The sequence below is a fragment of the Elaeis guineensis genome, chromosome 11 (assembly GCF_000442705.2).
Source record: "Elaeis guineensis isolate ETL-2024a chromosome 11, EG11, whole genome shotgun sequence".
NCBI lineage: Eukaryota > Viridiplantae > Streptophyta > Magnoliopsida > Arecales > Arecaceae > Elaeis > Elaeis guineensis.
The window spans coordinates 120,448,499-120,464,345 of record NC_026003.2 but is presented as its reverse complement, the minus strand read 5'-3'; the positions used below and the strand labels follow the sequence as shown (position 1 = coordinate 120,464,345).

Here is a 15,847-nt window from a genome sequence, read left to right as displayed (position 1 = left end):
ATTTGATAAAATCAACACATAATGATTAAATGAAAAGAAAGAGATATATGGTATGGACTAGTCTTGTCATGTGGAACAGCCGGTCAGGAGCTTATGCTTGGGACAGCCGGTCAGGAGCTTATGCCTGGGACAGCTCCCACTGGCTTACAGGTGGATCAGCCGGCCAGGAGCTCATGCCTGGGACAGCCCGCCAGGAGCTTATGCCTGGGACAGCCTCTCACGGGCTTTCGTACGTGGGACAGTCGGTCAAGAGCTCATCCTGGGACAGCCTTGAAAGGCTTTTATGTGAAAATTGATTCGGATGATGACTGAGGTATATACTTGGTTAGTCTAGAGCCAGAAAGAAAAGGTTAAAAATCATGTGATTATGAAAAGATAGATGAAAGATAAGACATGAAATAATTGTTGAACAAAAGTATTTCACCTGTTAACATATGATGACGCATCTATTTTAACAAGACAGAAAATTTATGGATGTTTGCAGTATTCTGAATATTCAACATGAGATTTTATGTTTTATTACTTATCCTTATTTTCAGATTATATTACTATATCAGTGTGATTTAGGAATTCTTACTGAGCTGTAAAGCTCACACCTCTTCATCTTTCTTTTTCTTCTCAGAGATACAGGATGCTCATGATTGGCTATGGTTTGGATTGCGGGTGAGCAGATGTATAGATAGAGTGTCATAGTATCTGATCAGAGGATTGAAAAAATTTAATTTATAATTATGCAATATTTTATAAATTATTGTTGAAATTAATTGTTATGGATGTTAAGGTTGTAATGATTTAATTTGGCCTTGCATATTCTTTAGGGCATGCTCTAAGGAGTGTGCGGCCATCACGTATCCGAACCGACTGTTGGGTTTCGGATGTGACAGAATGATATCAGAGCTCAGGTTATGATCATTAAGGATTATAATATAAGTGATTTGAATATTACAGAATGGTATCAGAGCTCAGGTTATGATTAAGGATTATAATATAAGTAATTTAAATATTACAGAATGATATCAAAGCTTAGGTTATAATCATTGGAGATAATGATATAAGTGATTAGGATGTGATAGAATAATATCAGAGCTTAGGTTTAAGATTACTAAAAATTATGAAGTGATATCAAAACTTTATATATGATCAATAGGATGTGATAGAGTGATATCAAAAAATATGACTGAAGTGATATTAAAACTTTAAGGTCACTACGGACTGTGACATTTCTAGGATTATAATCAATAGAGTATGATTGATAATATTAGAGTTTAAGGTTATGATCATTAAGGATATGATAGAATGATATTAGAGTTTAGGTTATGATCACTATAGAATATGATTTAAGTGGTATTTGAGCTTAAGGTTATAATTATTCGGGATTATGACTTTAGTGATATTTGAACTTGAGGCTATGATCATGAGGAACATGATAGACATAAAAGAAAAGATTCAATATTTGAATTTCAAATTAATAGATATTATGATAAAATTTTTGCATAAGTAGTATATGATGTCTATAATAAAATTAATGAGTTATATCTTAGATTTCAATTAGTAGGATGATCTGAATATAAGAAGAGTTGATCTTGGAAGGAAGTGGGAGGTATTGATATGTTATGTTAGGTATACTCGATAATTTTAGAATGCTGAACTTAGATAAGTGGAGATCATGATACTTTTTTTAATTTCGATGATAATTGTCTGAGCATTATGAATTTTGAACTTATCAAAAAAAAGTTAATTAAGGTATGGTCTAAGAAAAAATTATATCATATGAGAAAAATAATTTCAAGCATTGAACCTATAAGAGAATCATATATGAAACTCAATCTTAGATAAAAAAATATACTTAAATTTTATCATGAGAATATGAGATACATATCTTGATGAAATCTTTGGTTATTCAAAATATCATATTTGGATGTGATTTTTCCTGATCTTTCAAGTTGCATGGAATTTCAAGTCAAAAGTATACTTTTTTAAGTGGATCTAGGATATTTTAATATTATTATTAAATTAAATACGAAGAATTAGTTTTGTTAGAATATGATATATACATTATGATAAAATCTTTAATAATTCATACTACCATCTTTGGATTAGATTTTTTAATTTTTTTTATGATTGTTGAAGATGGTGAAGTGTGTTAATTATTAAAATCAAAGTTCGGATTTCTGAATTGAACTAAGATATTTTGTTATTGTTAAATTTTGAATAACTTATACAAGGGATAATATTTTGTATGAATTTATCAATTAATATTAAGGGTTGTGATGAAGAGAGCTCTACAAGAAATAATCAAGTTGATTCTACTTACAAGGATATTGGCTTGAGTTCTTCTAGTTTGTCAAGTTGAAATTAATTCTTTTAATAAGAAAAATTGATTTGAGAATTATCTAAATGATTGTAAGATAAACCTAAGGTAAACTCCAATTAATTCTTGACATGTTAGATTCTTGAGGAGTGATGAAGCTTATGTAATGATTTCAAACATAGAAAGTGGATCAAGATTTAATTTTGATGTGCTATGCCCAAGGAGTAATAAAGACAAAAAAACTTAAAATTTTGCTCTAAGATCTATATAAAAATTTAAAAGTTAGATATACCTTGGATTGATCTAACATACAAAGATATTCTTATCTTTTAATAAACCTATATAATTTGATAAATTAAGATCAGAGTGCGCAGTAAAAGCATAGTGGATTAAATTGATTAGAAATATTAATCTTTTAAATCAAAAGATATTATGATGGAATACATTAGTTACAAATAAGGAAAGATTTTATTGATAATGAAAAGATGCTATAGATTTTGATCTAATCTGATCATAGCCGGATAATTTTTTTCAGTATGTTGCTTCATTGTAGATGATACCAAAAAATTTTAAATGTCTCAAGTTTATTATTAACAGCTTGATAGTTCTGTTATTAGTTCAAATCTAAAATACATTGACACAGATCTCATATTTTTTTAAATTTAATATTATTACTCGAACTGATATAGAAAATTGAGATTTTTCTAAGATGAAAGTCTATTTATTAAATTAATTGAAAGGTCAAGAGAAGAAAGAAATCGATGATTGTGAAGATCTTCTTTTATTTTTCCATCATAGGTAGTCTGAGATAATTATGAATTTCGAGTGAAATGTATTGGAACAAATAACTGTGGTATGTTAATACAAGTCTAAAATGTTACTGTTCTTTAAAAAAAAAAAAGAATCAGTATGAAGAGAATGAGTTTGAGACCTCACATAATTTTATTATATCAAAATCTTGTGAAACAAATATTATGTAAGGCAGAGTATTAAAAGCTTGAGAATGACATGAAGAATGTATACTTTGAAATATGTATCTCAAACGACATAATTTAATTTCGAGGACGAAATTATGTGAAGGGAGGAGAATGTAACACCTGGCCCATTTGGGCCCTAGACCAAGCCCAAAAGCCCAAAGCCCATACAAATAAATAAATAAATAAATAAAATAAAAAATAGGAAGAAGACTCCCGATGGGAGTTTTCTTCTCCGATGAATCCCGATCGGAGAAGGGTTCTAGGACTCTTGAAACTATAGGACCCTCTATAAATAAGCCTCCCCTCTCCCTATCGAGCCTCCACCGGCGATCGTTGAGCTCAAATTTCTCTCTTTTTTCCTTGGAAGCCGCGGCACTCTCTTCTTGTGTTCATCGAAAATCGAAGGTTGAAGAGGCCACCGGAGTTTAGGTAAGGGTTCAATCTTTCTTCCTCTCCCTCTTTTCTTTCTTCCCATAGTTTTAGACTCCTCGTCGGCCATCGGGATCGTTGAAAATTTTATGAAATATGAAACCCATGTTCAATTAGAATATTTTCTTCTCTTTTTCGACCACTGGCACCGCTGGTTGCGACGTCTCATCCCCGAGATCGGATCCTCATCTCTCTCTCTCTTCCCTTGAGTGCTTGGCTAACGGTGACCGGCCAATGACCGAAAATCATGAAGAAAGAGGATGGATCCCTTATTTTTTGAGAAATAAAAAAAAAATTTTACCAATCGAACCTCACCGTCGGTCGGCCTTGCTCTATTGCCGTCAACCGGATGCCACCCACCTTGTCGGAGCCTGGGTCACTGGGGGCACCTCGTCGGTCTTCTCCTATTTCGGCCCAAGAGAGGGCCGTGGGAAAAAGAAAAAGAAAAGAAAAAAAAAAAAAAGAAAAAGAAAAAGAAAAAGAAAAAGAAAAGAAAAAAAAAAAAGAAAAAGAAAAAGAAAAAGAAAAAGAAAAAGAAAAGAAAAAAAATAAAAAAAAATGAAGAAAAGAGAGAATTTTCTCTCTCTTCCTCTTTCCTCTCTCCTCTCTCTACCTTCTCTCTCCAATTTATCTCTCTAGATTCTCTCTTTAGACTTTTCTCTCTCTTTATGGATTTTGTCTCTCTAGGGTTTTTCTCTCTCTCTCTGATTGCATCATGGACTCTAGGATAAACTTGAGATAAAAATAAGATGACTTAAAATTGCTTCGAAATTTGTGCAGTAGGTTGGATCCCAGTCCAATCTTTATTTGAAATTTATAGCATCTGATCATGGTTAATTCATATTAAGTCATCATGATAGGACCTCTGATAATCTCGATCATGAATTGTCTCGTCTGAAGGATACGAAGATTCTCTCTCCTCTTTCTCTCTCTACTTTCTTTCTCTAAAATTTTTTTTCTTTTCATGGATTTTCTCTCTCTAAAAGTCTTATGGATCAGTGGAAGATCCAGATACTTAGACAAATCCTAATTTTGGTTAATCCTAGGAGAAATCCTGAATTTGTGTTATTAAGATCGATTATCAGTAATTTTCTCTATATATGATTTTTATATTTGATCAGGGTTATGAAGAGATATGATTGTCTGCATAAGATGTCAAGTGGAATATCTTATTTCCAAAATTTATAAATCAAAGAAGAACATTAATTTCTATGCTTGGATCAGTCACTGGTAAAGGTAAGATCCCTGTACATGATCACTATTATATATGCTATTTTACCGTTGATCTTGCGTCATTGGTTTTGAATCGTCGAATTTAAGATCGATAAATTTATTATATCTGAGATACTATTATTTGATTTTAAGCATGAGTATGTTATGTCAATATATATGTATCAGAGATTGACGGCTTGATTATATGGATATGACATATCTAAATTGATCATAATGCAAGTCGGAATTGATTTGATGAAATCAACACATAATGATTAAATGAAAAGAAAGAGATATATGGTATGGACTAGTCTTGTCATGTGGAACAGCCAGTCAGGAGCTTATGTCTGGAACAACCCGTCAGGAGCTTATGCCTGGTACAGCCCCCACTGGCTTTACAGGTGGATCAGCCGGTCAAGAGCTTATGCCTGGAATAATCCGTCAGGAGCTTATGCCTGGGACAGCCTCTTACGGGCTTTCGTACGTGGGACAGCCGGCCAGGAGCTTATCCTGGGACAGCCTTGAAAGCCTTTTATGTGAAAATTGATTCAGATGATGACTGAGGTATAGACTTGGTTAGTCCAGAGCCAAAAAAAAATGTTAAAAATCATGTGATTATGAAAAGAGAAATGAAAGATAAGATATGAAACAATTGTTGAACAAAAGTATTTCACCTGTTAACATATGATGATGCATCTATTTTAACAAGACAAAAAATTTATGGATGTTTGTAGTATTCTGAATATTCAACATGAGATTTTATGTTTCATTGCTTATCCTTATTTTCAGATTATATTACTATATCAGTGTGATATAGGAATTCTTACTGAGCTGTAAAGCTCACACCTCTTCATCTTTCTTTTTCTTCTCAGAGATACAGGATGCTCATGATTGACTATGGTTTGGATTGCGGGTGAGCAGATGTATAGATAGAGTGTCATAGTATCTGATCAGAGAATTGAAAAAAATTAATTTGTAATTATGCAAGATTTTATAAATTATTGTTGAAATTAATTATTATGGATGTTAAGGTTGTAATGATTTAATTTGGCCTTGCATATTCTTTAGGGCATGCTCTAAGGAGTGTGCAGCCATCACGTATCCGAACCGGCTGTTGGGTTCGGGGTGTAATAACATATATTTAGATAAAATAATACATAATTTTCAGAATGTATCACTCATCAGTATACAGTACATGAATAAATGATACACACTATATAGCTTATTGATACATAATGTAAGCTTTTATGATATACATCCACTAACGACCTAATATATACTTACAAATAAATTGATATATAATTTATCGAACTTAATATCCATCAATATACAGTATATAGTCAGTTGATGCATACCAAATAAAATATTTATTCGGTGTCCTAAAGCATATCTCTAAGTAAAAAAATACATAATTTTCGTGAACTTTTAAATACACAAATCTTAGAAAAAAAAAAGAATTTGGAAGTGGAGAAAGAGACTCGAGGAAGATCTCATGGATAAGAGAGATGGTGCGTGAGGTTTAGAAGAGGAGAAAGATACTCGGGAAGAAGACCTTACAGATGGGAGAAATGGCTTGATGAAAAAGATAATGGATGGAGAAATTTGATGAGAAAGAAAGAGCATATGGACAATCACGAACGATTTCTCTTAGATGTGTATTTTATTTTCTTTTTTTAAGAATAAATTATGCCTGTAATCCTTAAATTATATCGAACTTTTTTAAATAATCCCTAAACTACAAAAATCTAAACTTTAGTTCTCGAATTTTCTGAACCATTTTAATGTTGCTCTTTATCCATTTCTGACACCTTTCTCGTATTGAAAATCCTATGTGACAGTCACCGGTACTTACATAGCTTCGTTCATTTGAAGAGGTGGCACTGGTGCTGACTAGATCTTTTTTTTTTCTGTTCTTCTTCTTCTCTCTGCCCCCCCACCCACATCGGCCGCTATTAGCGCACCCCCATGGTTCCCACTCCCACAGGCCCGCCCCTCCAGCCTACCCCTCCAGCCACACCCCCATCCACTCCGACGCCAGTGTACGTGCACTACCATTTTTGGCATGAAGGGAGAGGAGCTGCTCGAGCTCCTTGATGAAGTCGATGGTGCCACCAATGATGGAGGCCTGATCCCCTGCGGCCGAAAACAACATCATCAAATAAGGAAACATGGATAGAATTAGTAGAAGATGAGAGAGAGAGCGCGCGTATGCGTCGGACTTAGGAGGTGGCATGACAGTGCGAAGGGCAGTGAGGTGGTCGTCTCCCATCCTGTTGAGCTTGTGGGGAGGGCATAGAACCCATTGGAGGTGGTGGCAGTGGGAACCACAGGAGCACACAGGAGCGAGGTGGGGCCGGGGGGGCACCAGCACACAACTCACCGGCGTTGGGGCAGGCGTGTAGCCGGAGGGGGTGCGGCAGGGTGGGTGCCAGGGGCGGGTGGGGGGTGGGTGTGCGCCGGGGCGGGCGAGGGTGCTGGTAGATGGGTCGATCTGGAGGAAGGAGAAGACTCCTGTATATAGTAGTCTTCTTCATTCTTTTTTTGGGGTGCTTTGTGATTCATACGAGATATCAATCGAGCTTGATTGTCCACGTAAGCACTGATTCAGGACAAAAGAAGTAAATTGGTGAGAGAAAGTCGCTGAAAATCGTCGGAAGGGCAACGTTAAAATAGTTCAGAAAGTTTGGAGACTGAAGTTTAGATTTTTGTAGTTTAAGGATCATTTAAAAAAATCCGATATAGTTTAAGAACTATCGATATAATTTATTTTTTTTAATTATTTTAATTATGAAATTTACAGGCTTCATTGGTAGGATAAATTCAATCTCTATTTGACTTCTAGATTTTTTCTTTAAGATGTAAAAAAAAAAAATCTAGTATGAAACTAGGTCAGCCTCTTGCAGTATTCATCCCTTATGATATGATAATCTCATCATCGTTCTCTATGGACTCGTTTGGTTGACAGAAAATGGAGAGAGGAAGAGTCACTTCGTGAAAAGTGAAGAAAAGGCTTCTTGTTTGATTAAAATTTTAAGAGGAGAGAGAGTAAAAAAAGTACTTTCTATGGAAAGTCACTTTCCACATTTCATGGGAAGTGAAAATCCATGAGGGTGGTGAGTTTTGGCACTTTCTGTGACATGAAAAGTGGTGGTACTTTTTTCTTTTCTAAAATATCTTTTTAAGATCTATAACTAAAATTTAATAAATATCAATGAATGATTAGGATAAAATATTGAATAATAATATAATATTATATTAATATTATCTTAATATTTATATAAATATAATATTAATATTTATTATATTTTAATATTTATATTAATATAATATTTTTATTAATATTAATATAATACTTATACTAATATAATATTATATTTATATCTATATTAATAAATTTATTATATTAAAATATTCATATTATATTAATATATTAGTATTATATTAATATAATAAATTATTATGATCTAATGTTATATTATAATATATTTATATTATATTTATATTAATATAAATATTATATTTATATTTATATAAAATTTATAAGTAAAAATGTATGATTTTATATCTACTAAAAATATAATAGATATTTTACATAATTTTTTTAAAAAATTAAATATTTATTTAAATATAAATTATTTTATAAAATTAAATAAATATATTAAAATTTTATTTTAAAAAAATTATGTTTTAAAAAATTACTTCAAGAAAAATTTTTCCCGTGAGCAAGCCCTGTATCTTGCTTCCTTATCTTGGATGAATCGCTTTGCCGCCCACTGATAAGATGGACCACGTCTGTAATGATGATCCACAGTGTAACTCCCATCGACTCTCCTGTTCGCCGACACTCACGCTGTGGGTGACGAATGAAGCGTGATATATACGTATACATACGCACGCACATGCTGTGAAGCGTGATCCTCACACCTTCGCGAATGCATCCGGCCTGCTGGCCTTTACCAATTGCCTGTTCATTTCCCTGCGGTGCGGTGCGGACACATCGCAGAGAGACGACGGCGACGATTACGAGCACTGACAGAGAGAGATGAGGAGATGAAGTCTTGCCGCCGCACCCAGTGCCGCTGCCTCCGCCCCTCCTCTTCCTCGGCCAAACCCTCCACCGCCGCCGCCTTCTTCGTCTCCTACTCCTCCTTCCTCCTCGCCCTCTCCTCCCTCCTCCGCCCCTCCGCTGCCCTCGTCCACTTCCGCGCCAAGTCCTTCTCCTTCACCTTCCTCGACGCCCCCGCCCGCTTCGGTATTTCTCCAATTCCTTCCTACTTCTAGGGTTAGGGCTTCCAAATCTTTCTCCCCCCTTCTAAAGATTAGGAAAATGCCTGATTTTTCGCTTCATTTTTCTCCCCCCCCCTCTTTTGCCTGTTGTCAGCTGTTCCTGTTCGTGGCTCTGGGGTCTGTGGAGCTCTGCACATTGCCGATCCTATCGACGCTTGCTCTCCCATCCGGAGCAATTGGACCGCTGTAGGACGAGGCGGGACTCCGGCGCATTCCGATTTTGTTCTTATCGTGAGAGGTGTTTGCAGCTTCGAGAATAAGGTCAGGATCGCTCAGGATGCTGGATACCAGGCTGCAATCATCTACGACGACCTCGAGAAGGGCAGCTTGTACTCGAGTGAGTAAATAAGTTGTCTTTCTTATTGCTTCACCTGTATAATCTTTTCCCCAAATTGTTTGGGCTTCTTTGCATGGAGTGATCTCTCCGACGCATTGCTTTTCTGTGGCTTCCACGTTGCTGCCTGGCAATTAAAACGTAATTGGATTTTTAACCCATTAATTTCGGGTTTGGTATGTCTAATCTTGTTTTGCATTGTTTCATAATTTAAGCGAATACGTTGTTAAGGTAAAGGGATGCTTTAATCTGAATTTGCAATTCAATAATTCATCTATATATTTACACAAACCTGAAAAGGTATTATCGAGTGAAAGACACGGGAATAAGTTTGTTGTTTATGTTGAGACAGTGATGTTGATGTTTAAATTCTCAGGATGGTTAATGATTATTCAGGTGCTGTTGGGAAAATGGTGGTGGAGATGTATTGGTTTGAAACAGACCTTGAGATGGTGAGAATTTCTGACATATGTTCGTTTGTCAGGGGAGAGGTAAGATTATTTTTGGAGTGGAAATGGGTATTTAGTAGGAAGTATGTCCAAGCGTGACTCAGTATATTCTTGATGGGAGGGGATTTAGTGTTAGATTTCAAGTTTTTGTTAGAATGGGTGTTTGTTAGCTTTGCAGTAGGCATATATCCGCACCATTTTGAGGTTTGGTTTGTCATAAGTCTTATCTGATTTAAAAATTCATGTTGATCAAGTTATGGAACATGTGGTGATGCATGAGATTTGATAATCTTAGTGGCTTTAACATGAATATCATCTTCTATAGTTTTATGTCAAAAAGGCATTGGCAGCTTGTCAAAACATTTAATTCATCTTGTTATGTACTTCATTGTCATTCTGTGTTGCCTTAAATCATTTGGATCTTTATCTCTAGTACAAACTAAACAGAGTTAGTGTGGCTGGATAACTAAACTTTTCCATGAATTGATCCAACATATTTACTAAGATGCATAAATTAGAGCTGTTGGAAGAAAAAAAAAAGGAGGGAAAAAGAGATAGATATATAAATTTACTTGCAAAAGCTTGATCTAAGAAAACAAGAATTCACCTGAAGGAGTCGAGGATATTCTATATTATAGTATCATCTCAGTGTATAATGAGACACATGTTACAGAAGTCACATTGATACCCCAGGTGTTGTGACAAATCCTTAATCAGTTTTAATAAACATTGGCTAAGATTTTATCAAAAGCCTTTTAAAACAGAAACAATCTGAATAGGAGGTGACAATATTCAATCTAGCAGAACCCAACTTGTTTTGGACAATGAACATGTAAGCTTTATTTACCACATCAATATCAAGCTAAACTTCGGTGATTCGCCTTTTATGAATTGGGCCTAGTAAGAATTTTCACATGCAAGACTCCCATTCTGAATTATATGAATTCTTTCAGGTTTATGATTTTTATGACTTGAATAAGTAAACATTTAAAATATCATCTCAAGTTCTTTTTCTGTTGAAGGTAATTTGAAAGGTTGAGCCATAATTGCAAAGGGTGCCTCTAACAATGGAAAATTAATCGCCTAATATTCTGGGCTATTTAAGCCCAAGCCTAGCACCGATTACTTCATGCCTATATGATGTAGCGGGAGCCAAATCATGGCACTTAACTTTTGAGCTCAAGCGTGACATTTATTTGATGAGCCTTTAGAGTTGTTAGGTTGGATGCACCTGTTCAAAGCCCTACGTTGTCAGCAGTATAATGAGATGACCATAAACAATCTTTTGTATTAATGCTTAAAGTAAAAGATCTTATAACTGCTAACCTTTTTCCCCTATTAATCGTGGATTAGGTTAATTACCTTGTGGGGCCATATTTTATTTAGCCTAATGTAGTTTATCTGATTCATGACTGCCAACTAACCAAAATGCCTCTCTTTTTTATAGCTATGTATTCTTGTCTTTTGTATTGCATGATGCAGTTATTTGGTTTAAATTTGTGGCATAAAAGTAAAAGGTAAATATTTCATTTCTGAGATTAAGTTTTAGGACCTGTACAACCAAGAAACTTTTTCTATTATAATCTAATAGGAATTCATTTCATGACATGAAAGCATTTGTAATTTGAAGGAAAAAAAATTTGAAGGAGTAATTCATGACTTTTATGTTCTTCAGGAGCATTAGGGAAGGCTGAACGAAAGTGGAATAATCCTATGGTTATAATAAAGTATTCTCCTTCTTATAGGTTCATGAACCAAAAGATTCATGTTCGAAACCTATGAGGGTGTAACCAAATGACACATGTTATGTGAGTGTTAACTTTCATGAAGTTTGCTAGTGATGCTGTTATTCTGACCATCAAGTGCTGGAATTGTAGTCTCTTTTGAATAAGTTTCAAATACTGTTACTATTATCTAACAGTTGATTTTGGTGTGATCAACTTTTGGACAGCCTCTTTGTTTCTTCGTCGAAAGCAAAATCTAATATGAAAGAGTAAATTCTAGTCTAATGGAAGGTCTAATTGGACTATAATTTTACCTTTTCGGAAAGACAGAAGACCACAGAGGTACTAATCATCGGCAAAAATGATAATGGGAGAATATCTCTAAGTAGTATAAATGAATAAGATGTAAGGGTTGGGGATCAGTGTGTAAGAGACTGGATTTATAAATCTAAGTGTGAATATACGTTTTTCATTCCCCCCCTGGCTTTGGAACTGTTTAGGTTATATGTGCAGGATATCTTGTTAGGGAAGGTTATGGCAGTTTGACTGTGAATATTGGGGATTAAATATAAGGAGATACATTACACTGATGGAACAAGTGTATATACTGTTTAAGGTTAACAGACCTTCCATTATTATTCAAAGAACTTATGACAGAAAAGTCTTTTTTATAGACAGTCCTCATGAAGATGGATAAAACAACTCAAGTTTTACCAATTTCTGCAAAAAACAACAATCATAAAATAGATGTTCCTGTAACAGATTATGATGCAAATGGTCTGTATGTAGGGGGTGATGAAATCACAAATTCAGTGGTGGTAAATGAGAGATGTTGAAAGTGGAAGCAAGGCAAGGAAGGCAAAGAGGACAGATGTGGAGTTCACAACAAAACAATATTGATGGATTCATATGCGCATGCGCTTATAGGTTTTTGCAAAAAAAAAAAAAAAAGGCTAAGCACATTGATTATTTTATTTTATTTTATTTGAAATCATTTCCACATTGAACCATTTCTAAATGCACCAGAAAAAAGGTTCCAATGATCATAGATGGCTCTTAACCTAGCCGTAATGACCCTTAAAATTAATAGAAGTAGTCATGCATTGCGAAGTTGGACCAAAGGCAACTGATCTAGATTTTTTAGGAAACTTCAGAGTCCACCATAGAAGTCATGCTAGCACATTGGTAAAATTAAATTTATGAATTGGTAGTTTCTCTCCACTTGATACACCCAATCAAAATCGTTACCACTCAATAAGTTGCAAATAAACAAAGAATTTAACTTTTCATTGTTTTCAAATGTTTTTTTTTTTGAGTGAAATTTTCCTGTTTATCTCATTTATTTTGGTTTGCTTTAGCTGCAAGAGTCTCATATAGCATAAACTGAGAATCCTGTTTTGTTAATCTAGTCAAACAGGTTTCTGTTTTGCAGTGTCTGGCACCTGCAAACATTTCATATAGTGCATACATAACTTTATGTATGTCAGCAACATAAGCCACATGATGGCATGCATATATATATATGTACATAGATCTATAACCCCTGTGTCGCCATACTTGGATTTTGATAACCTGTCATGTTGGACACTGGTATCCAATAGTGGCATGTGAAATCCATGTGCATATCGACTGTGAAATAGGTTGTTAGGATTAATATTCTTAATTTATTCGTCATGCTTCATGAAGTGTATATCATTGAGATGGCTTGGCATTCGGTCCTAAATCTTGGCCAGATTTTGATGTCAGGAACTAGTTGATTTGCCATATTTATGGATTAGTTCAGGTAGTGTTTGATTGACTTGAATGAATCTATGTGTGGGTGTTATGCTTGACTTTATTGTAAACCTTGTAGGCTAAACTTATCTCAACTTGTTTGGGTTGATATGACAATCTGATATCTGCTTGCACTATATTTGTCTTATGGCAACTATGTTAGACTCCAGGATGGAATACGGTCATCTTTCAGTCCATTCGTAATGCTGCACATTTTTTGCTCTTGTTCAGATTCTTGTCCCTCTTTTACCCTGTCAACTAATCATTTGTTTTCTGGCTGTAGTGATCGGGGACTCTGCAGGCATACATATACATGCAGTATTTGTTTCAAAGATGGCAGGTGAGACACTAAAGAAATTTGCTCGAGGTGAAGAAGGAGAATGCTGTATAGGATCGTCTATGGATGAGACGGCTGGAACAGTGTTGGTAATTTCTTTTGTCTCACTTGTTGTCATAGTATCAGTTCTTGCAGCATTTCTCTTTGCTCGAAATTGTCGGCTTCTGAGGCATGGAGTCCATAAGCGACCTTCTAGTATGAATAGACAGGCAGTGGAACTCCTTCCTTCCTTCACATTCAAAACTTCCTATGTCAATAGCAAGCGCATGGCAGAAACTTGTGCCATTTGTCTGGAGGATTACAGAGATGGAGAGACTCTGAGGGTTCTTCCCTGTCTTCATGGTAAGCTGGATTTGTGTATTTAGTTTTAATACATTCAATGAAAAGTTGTGTTAATTGAACCAACTTGATTGCTAATTCGGTTGTTGGTTGACAACAAGGGGCTTGTGTGCACCTGAAAACCAGTTGGCATTTATAAATGTAACACTACAACTTTTCATGGTTTGACTCTTTGGTTCTCACCAGAGTTTAATGCTGTTAGATCCTACTGTTGCTGAAAGTCAAATGTGATGTTTCCTGCATAATGAATTTTAAAATAGTACATGTTCTTCAAATCTTGGACTAGTTAATATCATTCGATTCCTGAGTATTAACTAGTCAAAACCTGTCTTCCTGATGATAAGGAACTGGCAAAATTACTTGCTGCATTTAAATTTGGTTACATGAGGCCAGACTCAGGTGACTACTTACCTGATGCTCGAGTTCCATTATAAGCTTATTAATCATAGAGGATGCAATTTGCATTCGTTTTCCCCACTTGTCAAGACTAACACATAATTTCCTTTACAGATTTCCATGCAGTATGTGTGGACTCATGGCTGACGAAATGGGGAACATTCTGCCCGGTTTGCAAGCATGAAATGAGCTCTGGAGAATAGGCTACCTGATTTTAAGCAAATCAACTTTCATTGGTCTGAGCAATGGCAACTATTTACGGGTTTTCCTTCTTTTACTCAGGTTGCATCTGTAGGTGGAATAAGATTGGCAACTTAACGCTTCCATTTGGAATGTGTTCAAGGAATTTCGTGCCTTCTGTAAGACCAGAAGGGTATGCTTCGAATCTAGAGCAAGCACTTCTCTATTGACCAGGCAACGCATGCAAAAGCCGAGAGCAGCTCCAAGCATCTGTCCCATGCTTTCTTCTTGTCAAGTTTGCTTCGTCATGCTCTTATTTATTTATCATTCTACCCATTTATGCATCTTCTGTATTCTCGTGTACTTCTGAGAGTGCTCGGGTTTTGTATTCTGATGCGGATGTTTTTCTTTCGTGTGTTTGGTTTGATGAGCATGAGAGGGTGTTGAACTGATTTGGAGCTGCTCGAGAACTGGCACTAGATTGATCTCTGCTTTTAGCGTAGTATACCATTGAGACTATTTTTATGCCGTCAGCATATAGTGCCTGTATAAAATTACTGTTTGGTGTAATCTTCATTTTTTTTATTATTATTATTGTTATAAATCTTTTGCGGCAGTCTCTTACCTCTGTCTGAGGCTGTAAGTCCGCTCTTATCGGGTGGGCCGGGCCGGGCTCAGATCCATGCATAACTAAACATAGCCAGGCCTGAGCTTGATCCGGCCGGGCTTCGAGTTTACTTTCCAGGCCCGAGGAGGCTCGGACGTCTGGCCAGAGGGGGAAGAGTGGACTGCTATGGGAACTTCTCTGGTTGACCTGCCTTTTTTATCTTTATCTTTTTTATTTTTTTATTTTTTCTTGTTTCTTTTCTTCGGTTGGCTTGCTACTTTTCTGTTGATTCTACTTTGATGGTTAAATGGCGGGAGCCTTGCATCATCCAGCAAACCCGCATGTGCGTCGCACATTTAAAAAATAAATAAATAAATATGAATAATGACATGAGAAAGGAGTGAATATGACGAAATGTTGCCGTTAAAAAGATGAACCAACAAAAAATAAAACTAGATGAAATTATCGGTCAATTGAGCCATATGGAATGTC

The 15,847-nt window shown here is 35.4% G+C and overlaps 1 protein-coding gene across 3 annotated transcripts; it reads left to right on the top strand.

Annotated features, from left to right (window-relative positions):
• The first annotated feature begins 8,764 nt into the window (after positions 1-8,764).
• Positions 8,765-15,342, top strand: LOC105053750 (receptor homology region, transmembrane domain- and RING domain-containing protein 1). 3 transcript variants are annotated; one of them, XM_073245733.1, is made up of 5 exons: positions 8,767-9,181; positions 9,311-9,553; positions 13,780-13,836; positions 13,960-14,175; positions 14,683-15,342. In XM_073245733.1, exons 1-5 carry the CDS (start codon positions 8,980-8,982, stop codon positions 14,769-14,771), a joined length of 807 nt encoding a protein of 268 aa, XP_073101834.1. In that variant the 5' UTR covers positions 8,767-8,979; the 3' UTR covers positions 14,772-15,342. The 3 variants fall into 3 exon arrangements, with proteins under 3 accessions (XP_029123182.1, XP_073101834.1, XP_010933321.1); XM_029267349.2 differs by lacking the exon at positions 14,683-15,342 and adding an exon at positions 14,517-14,670 and having other exon boundaries at positions 8,765-9,181; positions 13,780-14,175; XM_010935019.4 differs by having other exon boundaries at positions 8,772-9,181; positions 13,780-14,175.
• The last annotated feature ends 505 nt before the right edge of the window (positions 15,343-15,847 follow it).

Coding starts and splice junctions, on each gene's coding strand:
- LOC105053750 (XM_010935019.4), top strand. CDS start 8,980: ATGAAGTCTTGCCGCCGCACCCAGTGCCGCTGCCTCCGCCCCTCCTCT. Junction 9,182..9,310: donor CGACGCCCCCGCCCGCTTCG/GTATTTCTCCAA, acceptor GCCTGTTGTCAG/CTGTTCCTGTTCGTGGCTCT. Junction 9,554..13,779: donor GAAGGGCAGCTTGTACTCGA/GTGAGTAAATAA, acceptor TTCTGGCTGTAG/TGATCGGGGACTCTGCAGGC.